Source organism: Beta vulgaris, chromosome 8, assembly GCF_026745355.1.
Source record: "Beta vulgaris subsp. vulgaris cultivar EL10 chromosome 8, EL10.2, whole genome shotgun sequence".
Taxonomy (NCBI): Eukaryota; Viridiplantae; Streptophyta; class Magnoliopsida; order Caryophyllales; family Amaranthaceae; genus Beta; species Beta vulgaris.
Window position 1 is genome coordinate 18,754,210 of NC_079209.1, and position 24,313 is coordinate 18,778,522.

Sequence of the window (24,313 nt, forward strand, 5' to 3'; positions counted from 1 at the left end):
CTTAAAAAAAAGTTTCACACTTGAGAAGTCGGCAAACTCAACTCTTTTTTTCCATATAAAATAGAATAAGATATACAAACAACTATGACTTGAGCAAAAAATAAATAAATATCGTGCAACTTCAAATAGCTAGAAAGATTTGGAATTCGGTAGGAAGAGGTATACCGAATCTAAATTTATAATTTGTATCTCACACTTAGCTTATTTTGAAATGTAATCCGAACTTAGTAGTTTCGTTGTCATGAATTTGAGATATCATATTTTATATATTTCTTATTTTTGCGTCAATCTTATGTTCTTAACACGTGGCTTTTAATTTTCTATTATTTAATAACAACAAAATAACTTAATATAATAATAACAATGACATTTATAATGGTAACAACAAGATTAATAATAATTACCAATATTAATAATTAATAAGTACAACAACAATAACAATAATAATTCTTTTGAACAAATGTACTAGTAAATAATAATACTCCCTTTGTATTTTTTTATCTTTCTCACTTAGAATATTGACACTATTCACAATTAGAGATAATCTTTTAGATTTTTCTCAATATATAAGAAAAAATATAGTCATGTGTGGTCTTGTTTGATTCGTCTCAATGAGTACTTTATTAATATTCAATTATTATGATTTTTATTAATATGTAGTGAAAGATATTTAATAATAATGAGTTTTTAAATATAAGCATGATATGATCTGAACTGATCTTATCTGATCTGAACTTATTTTTTCTGATCTGATCTGAACTTATTTTTTCTGATCTGATCTGATCTGATCTAATTAGATCTGAAATAAGCAAAAATAAGGTGAACTGAAAATAGCCTAAAGAAATTAAACTAATTATTACTCCCTCCGTCCCAAAATATAGTTCCCATTTCCCTTTTTTCACGGTAATTTATGCAAGTTGGGATAGTAAAGATTTATTGTTTATTTAAATAAATGTTGTATGGGAAAAGATGATTTTAGGAGAGAGAATGGAGATAATTGGTGAAAGAGCATTAATTGTAACATTTTGGTTGAATAAACAAAGAAAAAAACAAAATTCAAGAAGCAAATAAATGATGGGACACGATTTTTCTAGGCAAATTACGGAAAAATGTGGAACTAAATATGAAAATGAAAACTATATTTTGGGACACCCAAAATGAAAATGAGAACTATATTTTGGGACGGAGGAGTACATTCTCTTCTTAATAACTTGAACCGTTATCTAATTCTCTTACAAGACCAAGCACTTCTCCTAATATTTAATTTTTTTAAAAAAAGAGACTAAAAAGTCTAAAACCACGGTGTATGTTTGTATGCCCGTGGTTATGGTATACGTGAATTCCCAAAATTCTGTACCTCAACTTCTCATTCCTCAAGACTCAAGGAGTCAAGGTCGACCCTGTCTTAATCTTTACCCAATCTCTCTCCTGTTTGTAACGCGCCTATTCACTCCGTCCCCTCCACTTCTTCCCTCCTCATTCAAACGTCAACGCCCGTACTTCCCACCCACCCACCCATCTACATTCTTAATTTCTTCCCCCCATTTTTCTCCCTAAAACATTTCCCCAAAAATCACCGACGCATATAAAAACTCACCAACCAAAACCCCTCATTTTCTCTCTCCTCCGACCACCTTCCGATCACCGGAAACTATGGATTCTCCGGCGACGGTTAGGTTTCCTCTCGGCCGCCAATCCTCCTACGCCGCGCTCGACAAACTCGACAACAACAACAATTACTCCGACGATGACAACGATATTATTCATCATCAGAACAATCGTCGATTACCGTTGATTGCCCTAACTGATGGATCATCTGATGGCACGGTTGAAGAACCCGAGGGAGAAGATTACGTTGGAGATGAGATTGATATTCCAGCAAGTGTCAAATTGATGTTTGCTGCACATGAAGGTGATGTTGATGGTATTAAAGAACTTGTTCAACAATCTGGTGCTGAAGTTAATTATCGCGATATCGATAATCGTACGCCGTTACATGTTGCTGCTTGTCAGGGTTACGTTGAGGTTGTTGATGTTTTGATTCAAATGGATGCTGAGGTTGATCCTAAAGATCGTTGGGGGAGTACGGTAATTATTACTCTTACTTTTCCTTCTTCAAGTTATTATGTAGTGAACATGGAAAATTACTAGTGTTCATGTTGTTCCTTTGACTTTTCATTTCTTTTAGTAGATTGATAAGTTTTTAGCTCTTTTTTTTTTCTCCTTTTGTTGTGAATTGATATGTTGTGGTTTTAGTGGACGTGCTTTTCGGATCATTTGAATATTCTTAAGAAAATGGATTAGGTGGAAAAAGAATATAATGGATTTGTGGCTTCTTGTTATTGAGAATATAATGTTATTTCGGACTTGGATACCCATGTCGAAGATGATTATATATCTAGTTTGTGAGAATTTTCCATGATTTTGGCCCAATATGAAGTGTAAGAGGTATCCATACCCCATGTGGACACGGGTATTTGAGGTGAGATGAAGAGTTTGAGTAACGTAGTGGGAACATAATGTTTTTTAAGTTTAATTGTGTCATTGATGAGCCTTATCTTGGCTGAAACTTAATGCCACTGATTTATTGTTCGTAGAGGGATTATTTTTAGATATAAGGTGAGCTGGAAAATGGTGAATATGGTTTGTTTTGATGGGAGGTTTCAGTTTGCTTGGTGGATATATGTGTTTTTCTAATTTAATAATGTGCGCGAGAAGATTTCAAAAAATCTATGTTACTCGTAATCGGGTACTCATGTATGTGTCTAAGTTTCCGAGTATCTCTTTGTGAAATTTCTTTCCATGATTTTGGTCCAAAATGAAGTGTAAGAGTATATCCATGTTAAACTGTTAAGTATATGACTTCTAAAAGAAAATTGTTGAGGATATGATAGAGGTACGTGAGGTAAAATGAAGAGTCCTACCGTGGGAGCATATCATTTTCCAAATTAAAAGTGTCTGCTCAAACAATTTATTAGGTTCTTTTAAGTGTAGATTTACTATGGAGGTGCTTAGGAAAAGGTTTGTACAGATTACCTTAGACGTACCTGAGATGTTGACCTTCACTTATGGGCAACAATTTTTAACCTAGGGTTTCTTATTCAAGCCGTACTTGGTTAGCTTTAAAACTTGTCCGTGCTTTAGCAGGTTGTGGTTTTATTTTGGAAATTTCAGAAGATGTTACCATAAATTTATGATAAAGTTATTTGATTAGCATTTCTTTAGTGGCAAGAATAATTTTCATAAATGTTCTTGGAATCTTCTTTCAGGCTTTGATTTTTAGTTGCTTTAGCTTTTATGAACTTTTAGTTGTATGGGAACTTTGTATCATCAGTTTATCATTGTAACAAAGTAAGATTCTGCCAACAGCCACTTGCAGATGCCATATATTACAAGAACCACGAGGTGGTGAAGCTTCTGGAGGAACATGGTGCAAAACCTCCGGTACGTCATGTTACCTATGCCTTATATTTGATTAACAAACTCAAAGAACACATGTTCCATCTCCTGTGCGAACTCTCCTTTTCACGATTTTGTTTTTTGAAAATTTATCAAATCATTATTTCCTTCGGCTTTGCCTCTTCCCAAACTCTACATTATTGTCTCATTGATCCAAACATGTGGAAAACAAAAAATCTAGACTGCATATATTTCCTATGCATTGTATTAGAAATTAAAACAATAAAATTTTGGTTCTCACTTGTTTTATATCAAAACTTAAAGCTTTAATGTTAGCCACACATTAAACAGGAAATTTCTATTACAAATCACAATGGCATTTGAATTTGTGCTTTATTTTTACAGTTCGATATTATTTATTTGGTACAAATTTGCATGTTGTCACACTCTTGCTCCAACTTTTCAGCTTGATTATTGATGATTTATCCTAAGTGATATCATTGCCATTAATTAGCATTTCAATTTTATTTTTCTATTTATCATACCGATCTCTTATTGTTCTTTTGCTTAAATTGTAAAATCTCTGTCATTTTCCTTATATAGCTAGCAGTTTATAGCTACATGATTAATTTTCCGTGCATTGAATGGATCCAACTACTAGTCAAATTTTATCTGTGCCGTGGTGTTTATGCTGTTAGTTTCACTTCACTTTAAGCTAAATTTCAGCGCTCTTTTGTCCTCTTTTGGTTGAATTACGAAATAGATGGCTCCTATGCATGTCAAGAATGCTCGTGATGTTCCAGAATATGAGATCGATCCTCAGGAAATTGATTTTAGCAACAGTGTTAACATCAACAAGGTAATCATAGTTATTATTTCAAATTTTTAGTCAAATTCCAGTCATCTTTTCTGAACTATGCTTTTTTTATTTTATTGCTTACACATTTGCATCTCATAGTAATTGCTGTTTGCAGTCTGTCTCCTGGATAATTCCAGTTATCTTTTTTTTGAAGTCTCTGCATGGTAGTGTATTGCTTATAAGCTTGCATCTTATAGTAGTTGCTTTAGCAACTTGTCTCCTGGATATATATAGCTTCTCACCCTGAACAGACGAGTTATCCTCTATCATAGACTCCTGTGCCCATAAGCATAGCAATGCCATGTTTTTGCAGTTTGGAAAATGAATTACGGACATGCTTTCTTCCTTTCCTGTTTTGGTTTTTAGGGAACCTTTCTTAGAGCATCATGGAGAGGGATAGAAGTTGCAGTGAAAAAGCTCGGGGATGAAGTATTCACTGATGAAGAGAAGTTGTGAGTGCTCTAAAGTTCTATGATTTTCTTTTCCTTCCCCTTATGCTCATATTCTATATGATTTTCTAACACGTTGATATAATTCAGGCGAGCATTTAGGGATGAACTTTCTTTGCTTCAGAGAATTCGTCACCCAAATGTAGTACAGTTCTTGGGTGCCGTTACTCAACACACACCAATGATGATTGTTACCGAGTTTTTACCCAAGGTTAGATCACCTAATCTCCATAAGTTCTTTTCTTCATTTATTCTGTGTCTTATTTCTGATATTTAGATTTATTCCATTAGTCCATTATCTTGTCTGGCAGTTCTGTACCTCTTTGTACTGATAGAGTGAATATAACAGCCTTTCGAGATGATGAACTATTCTACCCCTCAAGAAAAAGATGATGAAATATGCTTGAGGGCCTGAGCCCTGACTGTATTTGAACAAATATTTTCTTTTTGAGGGGATTTGATTTTAAACATGTACTTGAAAATTTTCATATATTGCTTTGCTGTGTACGCTACAGGGAGATCTTTGTGAGTTCTTGCAAGACAAAGGAGCGCTAAAACCTAGAACAGCAGTGAGATATGCACTTGACATTGCAAGGTATGCTTCTTTATTTTGATCTTGATTCAGTTATTAATTTATTAGGTTGCTTCTAGTAGTGGATTTTGGCTCATTAGTTGTTCAGACTTCAGACATAAAATTAAAATTATTGTGAACATGGACTCATGGACAGAAATGTTGAAAATCTGTGGTGCACTTTGTAAAATACTCATTTTTTGAATAGTACCATATTGAACTTTGACACTATTCACAAGATTCACTTTGAACTTGTTTTATTATGTATACATAAGGAAAAACATAGTGATGCAGGATCTTGGTAGATTAGTCCTATTATATAGTTCCATAAGATTAACTGTTTAATAATCTTTAGTCATACACAGTTAGAGATATTGATGTTCAAAATTGTGCATTGACAAGCGTGTGAAGGCCTTTGAGTACAACTGAGAAAAAGAGAAATAAATGTTTTTGAAGGAAAGCTAGTGTAAAGATATTGCGAACCAATTGTGCAGACTGCAGAATATCACTTCAACCTAACCAGGAAAACATTCCAATAGAAAAGTACCATATATAAAGCAAGCAGCACCACTCAATCCCTCGAGAACTGCCAACTAGAAATCAGGCTCCAAAAGCTCCAGTTATTTTCCTTTCCATGTATAAATCCCTAGGAATAGCCAGGCATGCAGCCTACTATAGCCATAGGGTTTTCTTCCTTATGCTTAGAGGTTTATAGAATATTGCTGATAGTGAGGTGGTCCTGAAGCTTTCTTGTTGCTGAGTGATTTCCCATTAACTGGTAGATGTGCTTAGTTAAATCTCTTATAGTTGGTCTTTCTTTGTGAATGATTCAGGGAAAGAAGGAATTCTTTAAATCTATTAACTGGATGTTTTTAAGACCTTCTAACTCTTTTGTTGTCCTTAGGCCTTCTCACTTAATTGGGGTCTTACACTGTTTAGATCTGTGGATATGATCCAATGTTGATCATGATTTAAGGGCTCTTGGACTGAGTATGACCCTAGTTTTGTCATAGATTCTTGGGTGCATGAAAATAATTTCATGTTTGTGGTTGAAGGATTTTGGTTCTTGTGGTAGTTGAAGACTTGAAGTTTCTTGAAGACAGATCCTAAAGGTAAGAAGGAGAATTATTGGAGCTTAAGGCGAACAAAGGCTGAATGTTTAAGCAATGGCTCTTTATATATTGAATAGTTGAAAAGCTAAGGGTAAGCACCCCCTTAGGAGGAGAAAAAAGCTCAGTAGTAGCTTAGAGAAGCTCATTTTGTAAGAAAAACAAAGGCATAGGTGAACAGGGGAAACATAAATTTGGTCTAACCTGAAGTGATGATAAAATGTTATGTACATATGTTACATGGCAGACAATCTAATTTTGTATATTCGTATATGCTATGTCTTTATGGGCACAGGTCAGACAGGACACTAGTTGCTGTACTTCCCTATATTGACCTTTGGAAACGTACTTGGATGCTTAAAATTATATTAATGATTTCATATTCCTACAGCCATGTAAACATGGCTGGCTGTTATGTTTGATGATAAAGATCAATTATGAATTAAGAGTGGAGAGCTGTAGTCTTGTCACCTTAACACCGATGATCGCCTAGGTCCAAATGAAACAAAAGAAAGGACAATTCCCAGTCAAGTTAGTAAATAAGGGACTCAATATAATTAATGGAATTTCTCACTATTAGTGTATACCTATGCCTCCAGGGTTAGGGGTGACTAATTTTTACTGGTCCTTGTCTTGCAGGGGGATGAGTTATTTGCATGAGATTAAACCACTTCCAGTAATACATTGTGACCTTGAACCTTCGTGAGTTCTCCTCCACCTCAACCATTCATATAAATTTAATATCATGTTTGAGTGATGTGCTAGCATCTACTCTTACACATCTTTATTCATATGAAAACTTCCAAACTTCCTTACTTTGGCTATCAACAAGATGACAGCAACATATTACGTGATGATTCTGGACACCTTAAAGTGGCTGATTTTGGAGTTAGCAAGCTGCTGAAAGTTTCCAAAGGACTTGATGAAGACCGGCCATTATCTTATGAAGATAATCCATGTAAGTGCTGTGCTGTATGATTAGTTGATAACTCTCTTATATGTCTATCACGCAAAAGAAAACATCAAGCCCTCAGGTGTGGAGGTTCACTTTCATTATCTGTTCCCATGCCACTTGATCAGAAATTAATTGCACTTTGACATCTCTCTCCTTCCCTGTATAGGCCGGTATATGGCACCTGAGCTTTTCCAAAATGAAGATTACAACACCAAAGTTGACGTATTTTCATTTGCTCTAATTCTTCAAGAGGTTTATATTTCTCTTCTCCTTCCATATTGAGTTCACGCTTTAAAGTTATTTATAAGAACAACTTTTTCTAATTTATATAGACTTAGTACCTTAAAGTATATACATCTTTCTATTGTTCTTTGAGTGATATTTTCTTATCTGAGAGATACCTAGTTACTATGTAGCCTCGACACTCTCAAGTCCCGTCATTCTAGTCTGTTTCAAGGTTCCAGGGGATTCAGCAAAGTTTCTCTGCTGTTCAGTAAGCTTCTATTTCATATGCTTCATCTGGTTTCAAAATACTTGACATAGAGAAAATGGAGAGTTTTTTAAAAAGGTAGAGAGAGAAAGTGGGGGACTACTGCTTTTGAATAAATAAACAGTTCCTAAGGAGAAACTATGGGTATTTCAAAGAAGAAAGTGGGGGACCACCAACTTTTTAAGAGTATTTTAGAAAGAATAGGAGTAAAAAGAAGTCCATAAATGGTATGTTGCAAATATTGTGATATTTCTATTTTGGGAAAGTGTAGCAAGTATTTTGGAACAGAGGTAGTACAGTTGCATCGCATCAATTGATTAGGCATTAAATCGTTTAGAATATGAGCATGATCGACAGAAATTACAAATGAGTGGATGTGAGGCCTTAGGGATCTATCATAGTTTGTTGTTTTCTCTCTTATAATGCATTTCCTCTGATTAAGCTTGACCTATCTTGTTTCTTCAGTTTTTAAGAAATCAAGGTTCTTTGGCAGTCTCGAGCCTACTATAATAATTTTCCTTGCCGTTGTGCATGTGAACCTTTGCATATATAATAAATTTTATGTCAATTCTCTGCAATTGGGTATCTCTAACTATGGTTTTGCTGGGTAAGTTTCTTGCTATCCGTACCATAGACACTGCCTTATTGAATAATTGATTAGGCACTGGGTGAATCCTGTCTTCTTTTTTCATTTAGTTTGCTTTTAAATGTAGATAGAGTATGTTATTCCAGACATTCTGAAGAATTTAGAGCTTTTTCTTACTGAAATACGAAGTAATTACGGAGAAGAGTCATTTAATTTGAACGCTGGGGACCAGTTGGTCACTTCGTCTGTAGGTATTACTCAGGCAGGCATGTGTTATCTGAGAGACACTGCCTTTCTTTCCCATAGCTGATTAGGTAGTGCATTGATTCTCAATGGAGAAGTTGTAAAGTCCCAGATGGAGTTTGTATTTTAGAATCCGTTATGCAGGATTGGGGCTTGGAAGTTTGATTTTGAAGTTACTACTTGTCGTAACTGATTAAAGTGCTTTAGAAAAAGTGTGTACTACTTTATCAGCTCTAAAGCATGATTTCTACTGTAAGAAGCAGCATTTTGGACGTATGTTTTAATTGCTTTTAGACTTTGTTGAAGATTATAATCGGTGCTGGCATTTCACTTTTGAATTTGCTTCAACTTGCTAAATGTATTTAATATGTGATGTATTAGATGATTGAAGGCTGTCCACCCTTTGCCTCAAAGGATGAAAAAGAAGCTCAAAAGGCATATGGTGAAAAGGAGCGTCCACCTTTTAGAGCGTCAGGAAAACTATATGCGCATGGATTGAGAGAGTAAGTGTACTTCTTTTAGTCCTTAATCCTCTTTTACACTCCATGCTATCTTAGCATAGCATGATTCCGAGCACGAAATGTTTTGTAGTTGACATGCATGTATGAATTGAACATTTTGGCAATCACTCTGCTCTCTACATGAATATTTTTATTATGAAATATGCTTCAGAGTGGTCTTTGTATATGATCAACTGCAAAGTTAGATGTTAAGTATTTTTTTCCCACTTTCCGGATTCTTCGTGGACTGAAAAGCTTACTCATTCTTGTTGGGCAGTGGACAGTGGCGGATCCAGGAATCTAAAAATAGTTGGTCACACCGTATGTAGCTCGGAATCAGATATGAAGACGGGTACGAAGATGGAAAACACAAAAATCAAAATTTAAAAAAGGGGTACGACATAGATTCGGATAAAAGAAAAAACAATTTAACTAAATTCAAAAAACGGGTACGACATAAATAAGTGACTTACTGAAAACCGACAACGCAGCGGCAAGGCACCACCGACAACAGTTGACCATATTTCAACATGAAACTAGAAATGCCCATTTAAACCACACGAACTACTTGGATGTGCAAGATTTTATATCATTCACATACAATACATCTACCATCATCTAATCAAGTATATATTCATCAAACTAAAACTCAATTACATCTAAAACGCCAATATTAACAAAAACAACCCTCGTCCTTCATTCATCCCTACTGGCTAATACACATTTCTGCAGATTTCTCGATTCACAATATCCAACACAAAATTCTTCATTCTTCTAAAACACCACCACCTGGAAATCAATTAAATTCCACATTCAAAAATTCACGTACAACCATTTGCGAAAACGACGCCTTTTTATAGTCTTTTGATTAATTCAATTGAATAAAATTACACAACAAAATAAGGATCTAATTCCTATCTTGAAAACTTAGAACATCAAAAGTAGATAAGTTTAATTGACAGAATTAAAACGTGATTTTAATAGCAATAAATAAATTGAAAACTGCAAATGACTATTGAAAAAAGATAAACAAAAACCTAAAAACAAAATAGCTCATCAAGATTCAAGAACAGTACCTCGAGGCTCGAGGTTGATACTCGATCAACAATGAAAGCCTGCGAATTGAAGACTTAGGGTTCGACTTCTTCGACAACCGCGAACAGAGAAATTGAAGATTGGAGCCTTGAAATTGAAGGTCATGAAGATCTGAAGATTTGAACTCACGTGTGGCCGAACGACTCAACCGCCGACGACGAAGGATTAGAGAATGACCGGACCGCCGACGTCGAAAAGTACAATGTGCTGAAAAAAATAGAATTAAAGCTTTAATTTTACTTGAGAAAATTGCGAAGACAGATCTTAGACAAACAATAAAATAGTAAATTTAATTCTAGGGTTCAACTAAACCCCAAAATCTGGAGATATAAAAGAGAATTCTCCCTCTAGTATGTGGAAGATCCAAGTTTTCAATCTTCTAAGCTTAAATTAAACTTTCTAATAAACAAACCTTCAAATTTTGGAAGATCTGAATTTCCGATCTCGCCGAAAAAGTTTAATCTGGCCGGATCAATTTGGGGGAAGCCGAAAGTTTAATCTGCAAAGGTCGTGAGATTCGAGAAGGAGAAAGAGAGAGAAAGAGGCGGAAGAATTAGGGTTTAGCGTGAATGAATGAGCAGCGCTGCTTTTGATTTTTTTTTTTTCAAAAATATTAGTTGGTCACGTGACCACTTGGGACCACATGTAGATCCGCCACTGGCAGTGGATGAACCTACTAGGAACATTTAGTATAACACCCATTTTAACTGAGAATTGGAGCATTCACCTTGGATTTCACAAAGCTTTAAGTCTCTAAATATTGTTGGGGAAAAGGTGTGTCCTAGAGCATCTCCTGCAGTGGAGTAAACAGCTGATGAATTTAATGAGGTGTCTTAAATTTACTGCTGGCATTTGCACAACTCCAAAGCTAGTGATTTCTTAAGCATGAAATCCTCTATGCATTCAGGTGTTGCCTTCTATATGTATGATATAGGTGCTTTGTATAATTTGTACAGGGTAGCATATAACTATGCTTAGAAAATAATAATCTAGAAACCTACATTTATGGAGATATTCGAGTACCTAAACTGTGATAAATTGACTCAATCTGAAAAGTAACGGAAAAGGGACCCAATTCATAACCAACCTGAACTGAACCTGAACTTTCCAGACCCTAAAGGCCTAAACTGTCCCGTTTGACATGGTTTGCTTGAGCCTGCAGCTCGTGTTGTACGCTTAACAAGAACCTGATACAATGAAAATACTGATCTCAATGTAAATATTAAGGTTATTCTCCAGGTTTTTGGCTAGATGATTTCCTGTGGTTGTGGGCCTGTGGCATACCCTAGCAGGTGTATTAAGCACTGAAAAATCATGTTATAGAACCATGAGCAGATTTTCTAGGGTAGGGCTGATGTCATTTACTCATTTTAGATTATCAAATATTTTACTATCTGTATGAAATTTCTGCTATATCTGTATGAACATATTAGATTTGTGTCTGCAATCAGGTTAATCGAAATGTGCTGGAAAGAAGATCCAGCAAAAAGGCCAACTTTCAGAGAGATAATTGCGAAGCTTGACCATATGTACAATAATCTTGGTCGTAGAAGGCGTTGGATAAAGGTATCTTTTCTCGCCTGTGTTCCTCCTACTTATCGGCATCTTATCATTTCTTGGGTGGGGTTGGGGTGGGGGAGGGGAGCATTCATGACCAACTGACCATAGAGAGGCGTGGCTGCTTTTGTCTTGCAACGAAAGATGTGCTGCATTGGCATCCAAGTATTAATGGGTCGCGCTGGGATAGCGCACAAATGAGCTGGGTTAAAAACAAAACGCAACTGGGCCGGGCCATTTGTCTAGCCTGACTTGATCTGTCCTGAGCTCAATTTGACTTGGATATGGTGAAGGGTCCACATTGTTAATTCATCATCACCAGGGACCTACAACATTCTTAAATAAAATCATCTTCAACTCTTAACTATCTTTGCATATAACAATGTCATATTAGGATGTTTTGGTAAGAACTTTGTTAAATTAAACATCAGTAATTACAAAACTTGTAGGATAGCATTACAAGAAAAATTTCCACAAAGATTAATATAAGGCAACCTGAACAAATCCTCCAATTATACATACAAAGATCAAAAGACAACGTAATGAGGGATTCCATACCTGAAAGATATTTTAAGCCTTTTTAGGGGATTTGCCAGCCTTGGAGACTTTAGAAAATAGTATAACCTTGTTGGGTTTTTTTTTGGGGGGGGGGGGGGGGGGGGAGAGGGGGGGAGGGAATTAAAGTGCAGCATAATGATAAGATATAGAAGTCTTCAATTATAAATAACAAAAAGGTGCGGAATAAATTGCCTAGAAATGAAGGATATAAGTCTCATTCATTCTAATCATTATCGCCTCATCACATGAGCTAGAATCATGTTTGATGTTTAGAAGAACTGGGAACGGTATGCTCTTCACCAAGCCACGATCTTTAATAGACAGTAATGCCTTTACAATCTTTGGGTTCAAGAAATTAGTGTAATCAAGGTAATCTCATTGCATTTTGATGCCAAAACTTGTACACTTAGATCTTGGCCCATAACAAGAGCTCTAGGTGATGCCAAAACTCTTAGTATATTCTAACTCCAAGTTCAATGTTCCTCCAAATACAAGCCAAGTTGCTATGAAAGACAACTTTGAGGTTACACATTCGTTCTTATGAAAAAAGAGAACCTGTGGTATGTTTTATTAGTCTTTGACCTCAGGTCATCCTATACCCCTAAATTTTGCTAAAAATCTATCATATACCTTTAATGATTGTCAAATACCAAGTTGTTGGTTAACTCTTGGAACATTTAACTAGAACTTCAAAATCAATTACTTCCTCTTTTCCCTTTAACTTCTCCACTAATCTCAACAAAATTTATTGTTTTAGCCAAGTGCTCGAAGGGTCTTTAGACATTTTTTTTGCACTTGCTATTCAGCAAGGGTATATGGTGGATTTATTAAAGATCTGAGGGATACACGTGCGATTTTTAGAACTTGAGGGTATCTTTTGCATTCTTGAAACCATCCTATGACTTTTATATTATGTTTCATTGTTCTCCGTAAATGCTTGATAGATGTTTGGGGTTTCACCACGTCGTAAATTTATAATGGTGTAAGTGTGCTCTATCTATTTGGTGTCCCACTAAATCATGTCTTCTAACCTCACAGCATTTTTTGACTGATCCAGAACTATAGTTGTTCAGGATTCCTCTGTTCTAATATAGTAGTGGTCTCAGGAAGCTTACAATAGTTGATTTCATCTCCTCACTGGTTGACAAAGTGTCAAACTTGAGATGTGATTGTTATTAAAAATTCTCTGACTTCAGATTGTGGTAATCAAATTCCAATATACCTCTTATTGCTCTGCAGTAGTAATAGGCAGTTAATAGTCGTGAGACCTGGAATTGAGAAGAAATATCCTGATTTCAAGACTAGCGCCTTAAGTTAGGGCTGAAAGATCCTCTATACTATAGAGCGATGATCTCAAATTATTGCCCCCAGTTATGCAATGGAAATATTCTGTTTCTCAATCTTTGTTGATATCTGATGATTCTTCACTAGTTGTTTTTCTGTTTCTGTTCTTGCTATGGAGTGATGATCTAATGGCTGGTATAGTGGTATTGGTATCTTCATTGATCCTCATAAAAATTTATCTCCTTCACTGTTTACAGGTTAGGCCACTGAAATGTTTCCAAAGAAATGAATCCAGCCTTGGCAGTTCATCTTATGCTATGTGACTGCTATTTATTCTTCTTCAACAATTCCAATAACAATCAGGCGTGCAGAAAATCATTGTCCCATAAATTGGAATGGGAATTAGTTGAAAGTGTAGCAACAAGCTAACAGGTTTGTCCTTAGAAGTCCATGATAAAAAAAAGAAGCAGCTGAAGAGCAAAAGCAATCATATGACTGCTTTTAGTAAGGACTTCCCTTGTAACACTAACTCCGTCAGTTCTCATATTGTGTTATATATGATTGATTTAATACTTGGTGTTCGAAATATGTGCTTTTATCGATAAGAGGGAGTATAGGAGAGTGTAGCAAATTACCGTGTGCATCAAATATTACCGATTATATGATCTGGCTGTTGGACGTTACAGGAATATGAGGTTGTCCTGTTTCTTGTGTAAAATTAATCTCCTCTTCATTGCACATGGCAGAAGATCAGATTTTGTGTTGTTTTCACCTTCGTCAAATAATTATAAAATTTGTTCTGTATGATGTGCACCCTATTTGCAAAACAATTGTTCCGCCAACTCTGCCCACTGCATCAATTATCACTTGGGTGATGTTGTGGCAAATAAGGTGAATGCTGTGCTGCTACATCACTTGACATGCCCACTGATTTACTCAAGTTATCCTAATGTTACATTGCTCATATTCAAAGAATCGGTACGCGAGAATGTGCAGATAACAAGCTATGTAATGTGGATCCGACTTGAAACATTTGTAGGAGCAAACATGAGAAGCCTGCTTGTGCACGCATATGCATACTTTTCACTCTGAGTTATGTAAGCTGAACTTAATATTATTGAGCAAATGTTTGCAAAATGGAGATGGATTCAATTTCAAAATCAACTCCATCATATCGTATTATTTTTTGTCATTTAACCAAATCGTTTTGTCCATCGATTAGTTTTGGCACAAATACTCTTTAGTACAAGTTTTAATGTGTGAAAATATGCCTTGAATCGTTATAGTAGAGCTATCTAGGATTTGGCGATTCGCGTTCTTCAGCACGAGTCGCGGCCAAGTTGCCGAGGACTAATCGCGACTTGCGGTTTTGTGGATTTTTTTCGATACGCGTTTTTCATTAAGCGTTATTAGACGGGTTAAGTTTTTATTTGATCTAGTATCGTTTATTCGACTAAGATAACATATATAACATCTGTAACTCTATTTTTCTCATATCATCATTAATAAAATATTCTCTCTCTGCTGTGGACGTAGCTAAATTGGTGAACCACGTAATTTTGTTGTCTGTTTTTATTGTTTTTGCATTCGTTATTTGTTTCTCTCTCACGTCCGTTATAACAAATCGGTATAAGAGCTTTGTGTTCGATCTGTGTGAGAAAGATGTCTGTAATGAATGTCAAAATTAATAAATTTACTGGGAGGAATAGTTTTAGTCTGTGGAAAATCAAGATGCGGGCTTTACTGAAGCAACAGGGGTTGCGAAAATCGTTGGCAAAGAAGTCAACAGATTCAGTTACCGCTGAGATGACCATTCTGGAGGAGAAGGCTCATTCAACGATTATGTTGTGTCTGGCAGATGACATAATCACTGAAGTCGCGGAGGAAGATACCACATCTAGTTTGTGGTTGAAATTAGAGAGTTTGTATATGACAAAATCTCTAACCAAGAAGTTGCTTTTGAAGCAACGTCTGTTCAGTCTGCGAATGCAGGAAGGTATGCCTCTTAGAGATCATCTAGATCAATTAAACACAATTTTGCTAGAATTGCGTAATATTGATGTGAAGGTGGAGGATGAGGATGCCGCTTTAATCTTGCTTGTTTCTTTACCTATATCATATGAAAATTTTGTGCAATCTTTCATTGTTGGTAGAGATTCTGTGTCCCTAGAAGAAGTTAGATCATCTCTGCATACTAGGGAATTGCGCCATAAGGCATCTGGTGGTAGTACAGGTAATGATAATCGATCTTCTGGGTTAGTGGCCAGTAGTAGTGGTAAAGGACATGGTAAAAAGAATTTTAAGAAATCTGGAAATTCGAAAGGGGGTCCTAAACCTAATGATGTCTGTAATTACTGTAAGGAAAAGGGGCATTGGAAAAAGGAATGTCATAAAAAGAAGCATCAGGAGAACAAATCTGGGTCTGGTTGCTACAGACCCAGATTTGTTCTCCTGATGATCTTGCTGAGGATGATCTTGCTCTATTTGCTAATGATCAAATACATTGTAGTAATGTGTGGGTTCTTGATTCTGCAGTGTCGTGTCATATGAGTCCTCGTAGGGAGTGGTTTACTACTTATGAGCAGGTAGATGGGGGTAATATTTCAATGGCTAATAGCGCAGTCTGTAAGACATTTGGAATAGGCTCTATCAAGATCCGGACTCATGATGGTACTTTCTGCACTTTGAAAAATGTTAGGCATGTTCCACATATGACTAAGAATTTGATTTCACTTAGTCTATTATACAGTAAGGGGTTCAGTTTCAGAGGTGGTGGTGGAGTTGTATATGTTTGCAAGGGCTCAAAGGATGTATTGAAGGGGGGTCAAGTGTGGTACTTTGTATATTTTGCAAGGTTCTACTCTCTTAGATTCAACTGCTGTTGCTTCGTCTGAAATTCAGAAAGGGGGTATGACCAAGCTATGACACATGAGACTTGGTCATATGAGTGAGAGAGGAATGCAAATCCTCTCCAAGGCTGATCTTCTGGGTGGCCATAAGGTCACAAACCTGGAGTTTTGTGAGCATTGTGTTTTTGGGAAATTACATCGTAGAAAGTTTAATTTCCTAAGGGCATTCATAGAACAAAAGTTACTCTGGATTATATCCATTATGATTGCTGGGGTCCTTCACGCGTGAAGTCTTTGGGAGGTCACATGTATTTTGTTTCTTTCATAGATGATTAGACTTGGTTAATTGTCATGAAGTTAAAAGGTGAAGCTTTCAAGAATTTTAAGTAGTGGAAGGCATTGGTGGAAAATCAAACTGGGAAGAAGATCAAAAGGCTACGAACTGATAATGGTCAGGAATTTTGTCTGCCTGAGTTCGAAGAGTTCTATAAGAATGAAGGGATTACTAGGCATCACACTCTCAGAAATACACCACAGCAGAATGGTGTAGCAGAAAGAATGAATCAGACACTTCTGGAGAGAGCTCGGTGCATGCTCTCTAATGCTGGCATGACTAGAAGGTTCTAGGGAGAAGTCGTCAGTACAACATGTTATCTGATCAATCGTGGACCTCATTCTGGGATCAATCTCAAAACACCATATGAGATGTTGTCAGGTAAGCCTGTAGATTACTCAGATATGCGAGTTTTTGGCTGTAATGTTTACTATCATGTGAATGAAGGTAAGTTAGAACCAAGGGCTAAAAAGGGAGTGTTCGTGGGTTATGGAGATGGAGTAAAGGGTTATATAATTTGGTCTCCGTCTGAGGGAAGGGTTATACTTAGTAGAAATGTTATCTTTGATGAAAATTCTATGTTTAATCCTACTGTGACATCCATTGTAGTATCAGATAGTGGTAGTGTTGATAAACAGGTGGAGCAGCAAGTCACTCATGATGAGAGTGATGACTATCAACACATTGGTTCTGAAGAACCATCATCTTCCATACCAAGTGAGGAGGCGCCTAGCCTGGCTCGGGAGCGTCCTATACGGACAAATATTGGGAAACCTCCAAACAAATATGGTTTTGAAGATATGGTAGCTTATGCACCGCAGGTTGCTGAAGAGGTGGATGTTTATGAGCCATCCACATATAGGGAAGTAGTTACATGTACGAAATCTACCCATTGGCTTGCTGCAATAGGGGAAGAGATGGAATCACTTCATAAGAACGAGACTTGGCAGCTTGTGTCTAAGCCTTCAGGGAGAAAAAATGTTACTTGTAAATGGGTTTTTAAGAAAAAGGAGGGGATAACATCTGAAGAGGGGGTTAAGTATAAGGCTCGACTGGTTGCAAGAGGGTTCACACAAAGGGATGGTGTAGACTACAATGATAATTTTTCACCTGTCGTCAGACATACTTCCATCAGGGTGCTACTAGCAATAGTTGCACATCAGGATTTTGAGCTTGAGCAGCTAGATGTAAAAACAACTTTCTTACATGGAGAGTTGGAGGAGGAAATATATATGGCTCAACCAGATGGGTTCCAGGTTCCGGGAAAGGAAAACAGTGTTTGCAAGTTGAAGAAGTCCTTATATGGGCTAAAGCAGTCTCCAAGGCAATGGTACAAGAAGTTTGATAGCTGTATGATGGAGCTAGGCTATAACAGGAGTTCATATGATTAATGGGACTTAAGTCGGATGTTTAGAGATTGAATGAACTTCTCAGTGCTGAATTTGAGATGAAGTATTTTGGTGCAGCATTTGGGTATGGAGATTTATAGGGAGAGGGCTCAGGAGAAATTTTTCTTGTCATAGAAAGGTTATATTGAGAAGATATCGTCAAGGTTTGGCATGTCAACATCAAAACCTATAGATACTCCAAGTGCTTCAAATAGTCACTTGTCTGTAGCTTTTGCACCTAAGTCTGTTGAGGAGAAGGAGTACATGAGTCGGGTTCCGTATGCTAGTGTAGTAGGGAGCTTGATGATGCAGTCAGTGTGGTTAGTAGGTTCATGAGTGATCCTAGTAAGGACCATTGGCAGGCAGTCAAGAGGATCTTTCGGTATCTTAGAGGTACGTCAGATATTGGTCTCATCTATGGAGGTGATATGGCATGTTTAGTTGCAGGATATTCTGATTCTGATTATGCTGGAGATGTGGATGGTAGAAGATCTATGACTGGTTATGTGTTCACTCTTGGTGGTTCTGTGGTAAGTTGGAAAGCAACTTTGCAGCCTAATACTGTAACTTTGTCTACTACTGAGGCAGAGTATATGGCCTTGACGGAAGTAGCTAATGAGGGAATCTGGTTAAAAGGGTTGATCAGTGATTTGGGTCTACATCATGATCAGGAAACTGTGTATTGCGACAACTTAAGTGCGATATGTATGGCCAAGGATCAAGTCCATCATGAGAGGACTAAACACATTGATGTCAGGTATCATTTTCTGAGAAGTGAGACAAGGATTAAGGTGAAGAAGGTAGGAACTGCTGATAAACCTGCTGATATTTCACCAAGCCGGTTCCGCAGAATAAGTTTCAACATTATTTGGACTTACTCAATGTCCTTGGCCCGTCTTCTTCCCCTGGGAAGAAAATGAAATCAGTAGATGAAGTGACTGGAGTGGATGCGATAAAGATTTCGAGTTCAATCAAAGAAAAGGAAGTGGCTGAGGACATGGAGGTTAATGAGGTGGTTAATGAGGATACTGTCCAGGGATCAATGACAACAATGAGTAATCAGAAATCGACGGCGAAGGCAGTTCTATCGGATTGGCTAAACGTAATGAGGAGTGGAGATGTTGTTCCAGAACCAGCAAAACGATTGTCCTGGGTTGATGAAGCTGAGGGAGGTCAAGTTAGTAATCTGATTATTAATATTGTTGTTATTGATGGTGATGATATAAAAGAAGAAGTAGAGTATTGCTCTTCAGCTGTTGTCTGTCATGTATTGGGGGCTAATCCTCCTTTCAATGTCATGGATGGATATTTTCGGAGGATTTGGGGTAAGCTTGGGATAGATAAGATTGCGGTGGTCAACAAGGGAGTTTTTCTTGTTAGATTCAATACTGTAGAAGCCAGTTTAAAGGTAACAACAGAAGGTTACCAATTCTTTGATCAAAAACCACTCATAACAAGACTCGGGGACCCTGATATGCCTATGGAGAAAACTAATGTGGATATGGTGCCAATATGGATTAAAATGGCAGGGTTGCCAATTAAATACTAGGGGGAAAGAAGCTTGTTTAAAATTGCTGGATTAATTGGACGCGCTGTTAAAATGGATGAGGCAACAAAGGCTAAGGATCGTTTGAGCTATGCGAGATTTATGGTTGAGGTCTCTATGAAGCAACAGTTGCCACACTCTATAAGCTTTTGCAATGAGTATGGGAAGATGGTGGAGCAAAAAATAGAGTATGAGTGGAGACCAGTGGTGTGTAAAAAATGCTCTGGAGTAGGGCATAATGAAGATGATTGTAGGAAAGGAATTGGGAAGAAAGTTTGGATACAGAAGAAGAAAGTTGTAATAGATCAAGAAGGCTCCACAGCAAGTGCAGGCAGAGGTGGTGCCCATCCATAATCCATTCAATGCTCTATTGGATGATGCGGCAGAAGTTGGTGAGGATAATGTTGAGAAGGCAGTAGAAGGTGACAAGGGGGGGGGGGGAGGACTGAGGACAGCTTGAAGAATATGGAGATCATGAGTGCACAGGGGCAGGGGATGGTCACCCCTAGTCCTAATGGATAATATATTAGCATGGAATATAAGGGGGCTGAATAACTGTGTCAAACAACAAGAAGTGAGAAAGTTCATTATCTCTCACAATGTAAAGTTATTTAGCCTCCTTGAGACTAGGGTAAAGACACCAAAAATGGGTCAAGATTACACAAACTTATGCCCAGGTTGGTGCTTTACTCATAACAACTCGTGTCATAATAATGGTAGAATAGTAGTTGGTTGGTGGCCTGGGTCATATCAGGTAAACATTAGATTGATGAATAGTCAGTTTATTCACTGTGAGATTAAACCTACACAAGGGGTTAGCGAGTTCAACTGTACCTTTGTGTATGGTTTTAATGATCAGATGAGTAGGGGAGAGCTATGGAAGGGGTTGAGAATGATTGCTAGCAATTGTAGAGGTCCTTGGGTGGTGATGGGAGATTTCAATGCTCTCTCTAGTGTGGAAGATAGAATTGGAGCTGCTGTGAGAGTTGGAGAGATTGCTCCTATGTTGAGTTGCATTAATGACTATGGGCTAGCTGATATTAAAGCAACTGAGAGACATTTCACATGGAATAACAAGCAAGATGGTTTGGCTAGAGTGTATTCTAGGATTGATAGAGGTTTAGCTACTACTTCATGGATGGAAACTTTTGAGCTGGCAGAGGTTGTGTTCCTACCTGAAGGGAACTTTGATTATGCACCTGCCTTGCTGAGCTTCTATCCTGAAATACAGCAAAAGCAGCCTTTTAGATTCTGTAACTATTGGTGCAATTACCTTGAGACATTGGAAGCTATACAGAAAGCTTGGAGACTGAATGTTGATGGCAGTCTGATGTTTCGAGTGGTGGAGAAAATTAAAGAAGTAAAGAAGGAGCTTAGAGCGTTGAAGCTGAAGGGGTTTGAAGATGTGGAGTGTACTGAGCTGAGGACTAGAGCAGAGCTAGAGAGTATACATCATGAGCTCTATGCTAATCCTAGTGATGCTTCCATCAGTAGTAGAGAGAAAGAAGCTAGAGAGAAGCATAGGAATGCTCAAAGGAATCTGAATGCTATGCTGCAGCAAAGAGCAAAGATCACATGGCTCAAATGTGGAGACGAAAATACAAAGGGCTTTTATCAGGCCATTTAAGCAAGAAGAAGCAGGAACAAAGTTCATGCCATTCACAATAATGCAGGGGAGTGGGTGAATACCTAAGAGAAGGTAAATGAAGCATTTTTTGATTTTTACAAAACTCTTTTCTCTGCCAAGCAACAGGATAAACCAGTATATGAACTGTTGTTAAGTAAAGGGAAGAAGCTTAATGAGGATCATATCAGACTGCTGAATTGTCCATTTACTAAGGAAGATGTAAGGAGAGTAATTTTCAATATTCCAGATGATAAAGCACCTGGTGCTGATGGAATGAATATTTGCTTCTTTAAACATAGCTGGGGGATTATTGGAGATGATGTTGCTACTGCTGTTCTGGATTTTTTTTAAGACTGGTCAATTACTTAAGGTGATTAATGTTACCACTCTCACAATGGTCCCTAAGGTACAATGCCCTACAAATGTCTCTGAGTACAGACCCATTGCTTGTTGCTCAGTACTGTACAAATGTATTACAAAGCTTATGAGTGAAAAGCTTAATAGAGTGTTGCCAGACATTATTTCTCCTAGTCAAGGAGCATTTGTTTCAGGGAGAAGTATTGTTCATAATGTGATGTTGTGCCAGGACTTAGTTAAGTCTTATAAAAGAAGGGGGTATAGGCCTTGCTGTATGATGAAACTTGATCTCAAGAAGGCTTATGACACTGTTAACTGGCAGTTTTTACAACAAATGCTTGAAGGAATGGGATTTCCAAGGCTTATGGTGCAGCAAATTATGAACTGTGTGACTACCCCAAGATTTTCAATCATGGTTAATGGAGCTCCTACAGGTTTTTTTTTAAGCTCAAAGGGGTTTAAGGCAGGGGGACCCTATGTCCCCCCTCCTATTTGCACTCTGTATGGATTACCTAGACAGAATTCTGAAGTATGTTGGTGAACAAGAAGGGTTTAAGTACCATACCAGGTGTAGAAACATGAAGCTAACCCATTTATGTTTTGCAGATGACCTTCTCCTTTTCTGTAATGGAGATTTCAGGTCTATCTACACCTTGTTGCAAGGTTTTGAAATGTTCTCTCATGCCTCTGGGTTAGAGGTTAATAAGAACAAGTCAGAAATTTATTTTGCAGCAATGAAAGCTCATGAATTTAAAAGAGTCACTAATGTTAGTGGATTCAAGGTGGGTAATCTCCCCTTCAGGTACCTTGGAGTTCCCATAGCAACCACTAAACTAAAAGTTGGTGACAGCCAGTTGATGATTGAGAGAATGGTCAGTAGAGTGAGAGTATGGAGTACTAGACATCTCTCTCTAGCAGCTAGAAGTCAGCTTGTAAATAGTGTGTTGATGAGTATTCATGTTTATTGGGGGTAAATTTTTTGTAATTCCAAAAGCTGTGTTGAAAGAAGTCAATAGCATTTGTAGGTGCTTTCTTTGGAGTGGGACTCATAATGCTACAAACCCTGGTGTAGTGAAATGGGCAAACCTGTGTAATTCAAAGAGTACAGGGGGGGCTTAGAATAAGAAACACAGATCAGTGGAACTTAGTGGCTATTAGCAAGTTGGCTTGGAGTGTTGCTATGAAAAAAGATAACTTGTGGGTGAAGTGGGTGAGTGAAATTTATGTTAAGGAAGCAAAATGAGAGAGTTATGTGGCCCCCACCAATGCTAGTTGGGCTTGGAAATACAACTGTGAGGCCAAAAATACTCTCACCCAGAAATTGAGTAGTGCAGCTTGGATGACAGATGATGCATTTAGCATCAAGAAATATTACAAGGAGCTCATGAGAGATGAAGTAAAAGTTCAATGGAGCAGGATGGTTTACAATAGGTTCTCCCTTCCCAAGCATAGAATGATTATGTGGCTTGCTGTCCAAAATAGACTCAAGACTAAAGACAGGTTGCTGATGATGCGCATTTGCAGTGATGATACGTGCACAATTTGTGGGCAGGGGATTGAGACTATTGATCACCTTATGTTCAGGTGTATCTATAGTAAGCAATGCATAGAAAAGGTTATGGAATGGCTGGGGCTTCAATGGTACAACAGAAGTTTAAGGCAACTCTGCCAGTGGACTAGATGCAGATATAAAGGTACGAAGATTCAAAGGAATGTGGTGATTGCTTCAATAGCTACAACAGCTTATCACATATGGAGGATCAGAAACATAGCCTACTGGGAGTCTTCAGTGCAAAGGATAGAGAAAACTGTGCAGGAGATCAAGTATACTGTAAAGCATAGGAGCTGCAACTTTTAAGCTCTAAAGCTACGAATAGAGATAGAGAATGGATTGAAAGCTTGTAATTCTGGGCATGTCCAGTTAGTTTGATATGATTGCTTTGCAATCTTAGGTTGTTTGTTTGCGTTGGGCTCTAATATTACTTAATTTTAAAAAAAAAAAATGTTCGTGATTGTTAATTTCCCTCTTGGTGCAATTCTGGGGTCCTTAGGGGCTAATCTGGTTTGGTTGTCTTTTGGGACAAATCTGGTTGAAGGGAGATTCTGGGCGTTGTGATCAATGCGTCTGTTTTTGGGTTTTATGGTAAGAGGATTCAAGTCAAGGTGGAGATTTGTGAAAATATGCCTTGAATCATTATAGTAGAGCTATCTAGGATTTGGCGATTCGCGTTCTTCAGCACGAGTCGCGACCAAGTTGCCGAGAACGGACCGCGACTCGCGGCAGGCACTGCGACTCGCGGCAGGCACCACGACTCGCGGCAGGCACCGCGACTCGCGGCCAGTTTTGTGACTCGCGGTTTTATGGATTTTTTTCGATACGCGTTTTTCATTAAGCGTTATTAGACGGGTTACGTTTTTATTTGACCTAGTGTCGTTTATTCGACTAAGATAGCATATATAACATCTGTAACTCTGTTTTCCTCATATCATCATCAATAAAATATTCTCTCTCTCTGCCGTGGGTGTAGCCAAATTGGTGAACCACGTAACTCTGTTG

General features: G+C 37.6%; 2 protein-coding genes across 3 annotated transcripts; both read left to right on the forward strand.

Annotated features, from left to right (window-relative positions):
• Nucleotides 1-1,500: 1,500 nt before the first annotated feature.
• On the forward strand, nucleotides 1,501-14,459 carry LOC104901313 (integrin-linked protein kinase 1). Of its 2 annotated transcripts, XR_008967191.1 has the most exons (13): nucleotides 1,501-2,088; nucleotides 3,370-3,444; nucleotides 4,163-4,258; nucleotides 4,625-4,710; nucleotides 4,798-4,918; nucleotides 5,223-5,302; nucleotides 7,027-7,089; nucleotides 7,227-7,345; nucleotides 7,509-7,594; nucleotides 9,043-9,164; nucleotides 9,439-11,601; nucleotides 11,708-11,822; nucleotides 13,913-14,024. XR_008967191.1 is itself a non-coding variant. In XM_010688875.4 (12 exons), exons 1-12 carry the CDS (start codon nucleotides 1,654-1,656, stop codon nucleotides 13,976-13,978), a joined length of 1,464 nt encoding a protein of 487 aa, XP_010687177.1. In that variant the 5' UTR covers nucleotides 1,503-1,653; the 3' UTR covers nucleotides 13,979-14,459. The 2 variants fall into 2 exon arrangements, 1 of the variants encoding a protein (XP_010687177.1); XM_010688875.4 differs by lacking the exon at nucleotides 9,439-11,601 and having other exon boundaries at nucleotides 1,503-2,088; nucleotides 13,913-14,459.
• Nucleotides 14,460-20,418: 5,959 nt separating this feature from the next.
• Nucleotides 20,419-21,399, forward strand: LOC125492871 (uncharacterized). The gene has a single exon (XM_048635610.1). It carries the CDS (start codon nucleotides 20,419-20,421, stop codon nucleotides 21,397-21,399), a length of 981 nt encoding a protein of 326 aa, XP_048491567.1.
• Nucleotides 21,400-24,313: the final 2,914 nt, after the last annotated feature.

What these genes read in the sequence shown, in the direction of transcription:
- LOC125492871 (XM_048635610.1), top strand. Translation starts at nt 20,419, where the DNA reads ATGGGTCAAGATTACACAAACTTATGCCCAGGTTGGTGCTTTACTCAT.
- LOC104901313 (XM_010688875.4), top strand. Translation starts at nt 1,654, where the DNA reads ATGGATTCTCCGGCGACGGTTAGGTTTCCTCTCGGCCGCCAATCCTCC. An exon ending in AAGATCGTTGGGGGAGTACG is followed by an intron (nt 2,089 to 3,369) that starts GTAATTATTACT and finishes TTCTGCCAACAG; the next exon opens with CCACTTGCAGATGCCATATA. An exon ending in ACAGTGTTAACATCAACAAG is followed by an intron (nt 4,259 to 4,624) that starts GTAATCATAGTT and finishes TTTGGTTTTTAG; the next exon opens with GGAACCTTTCTTAGAGCATC.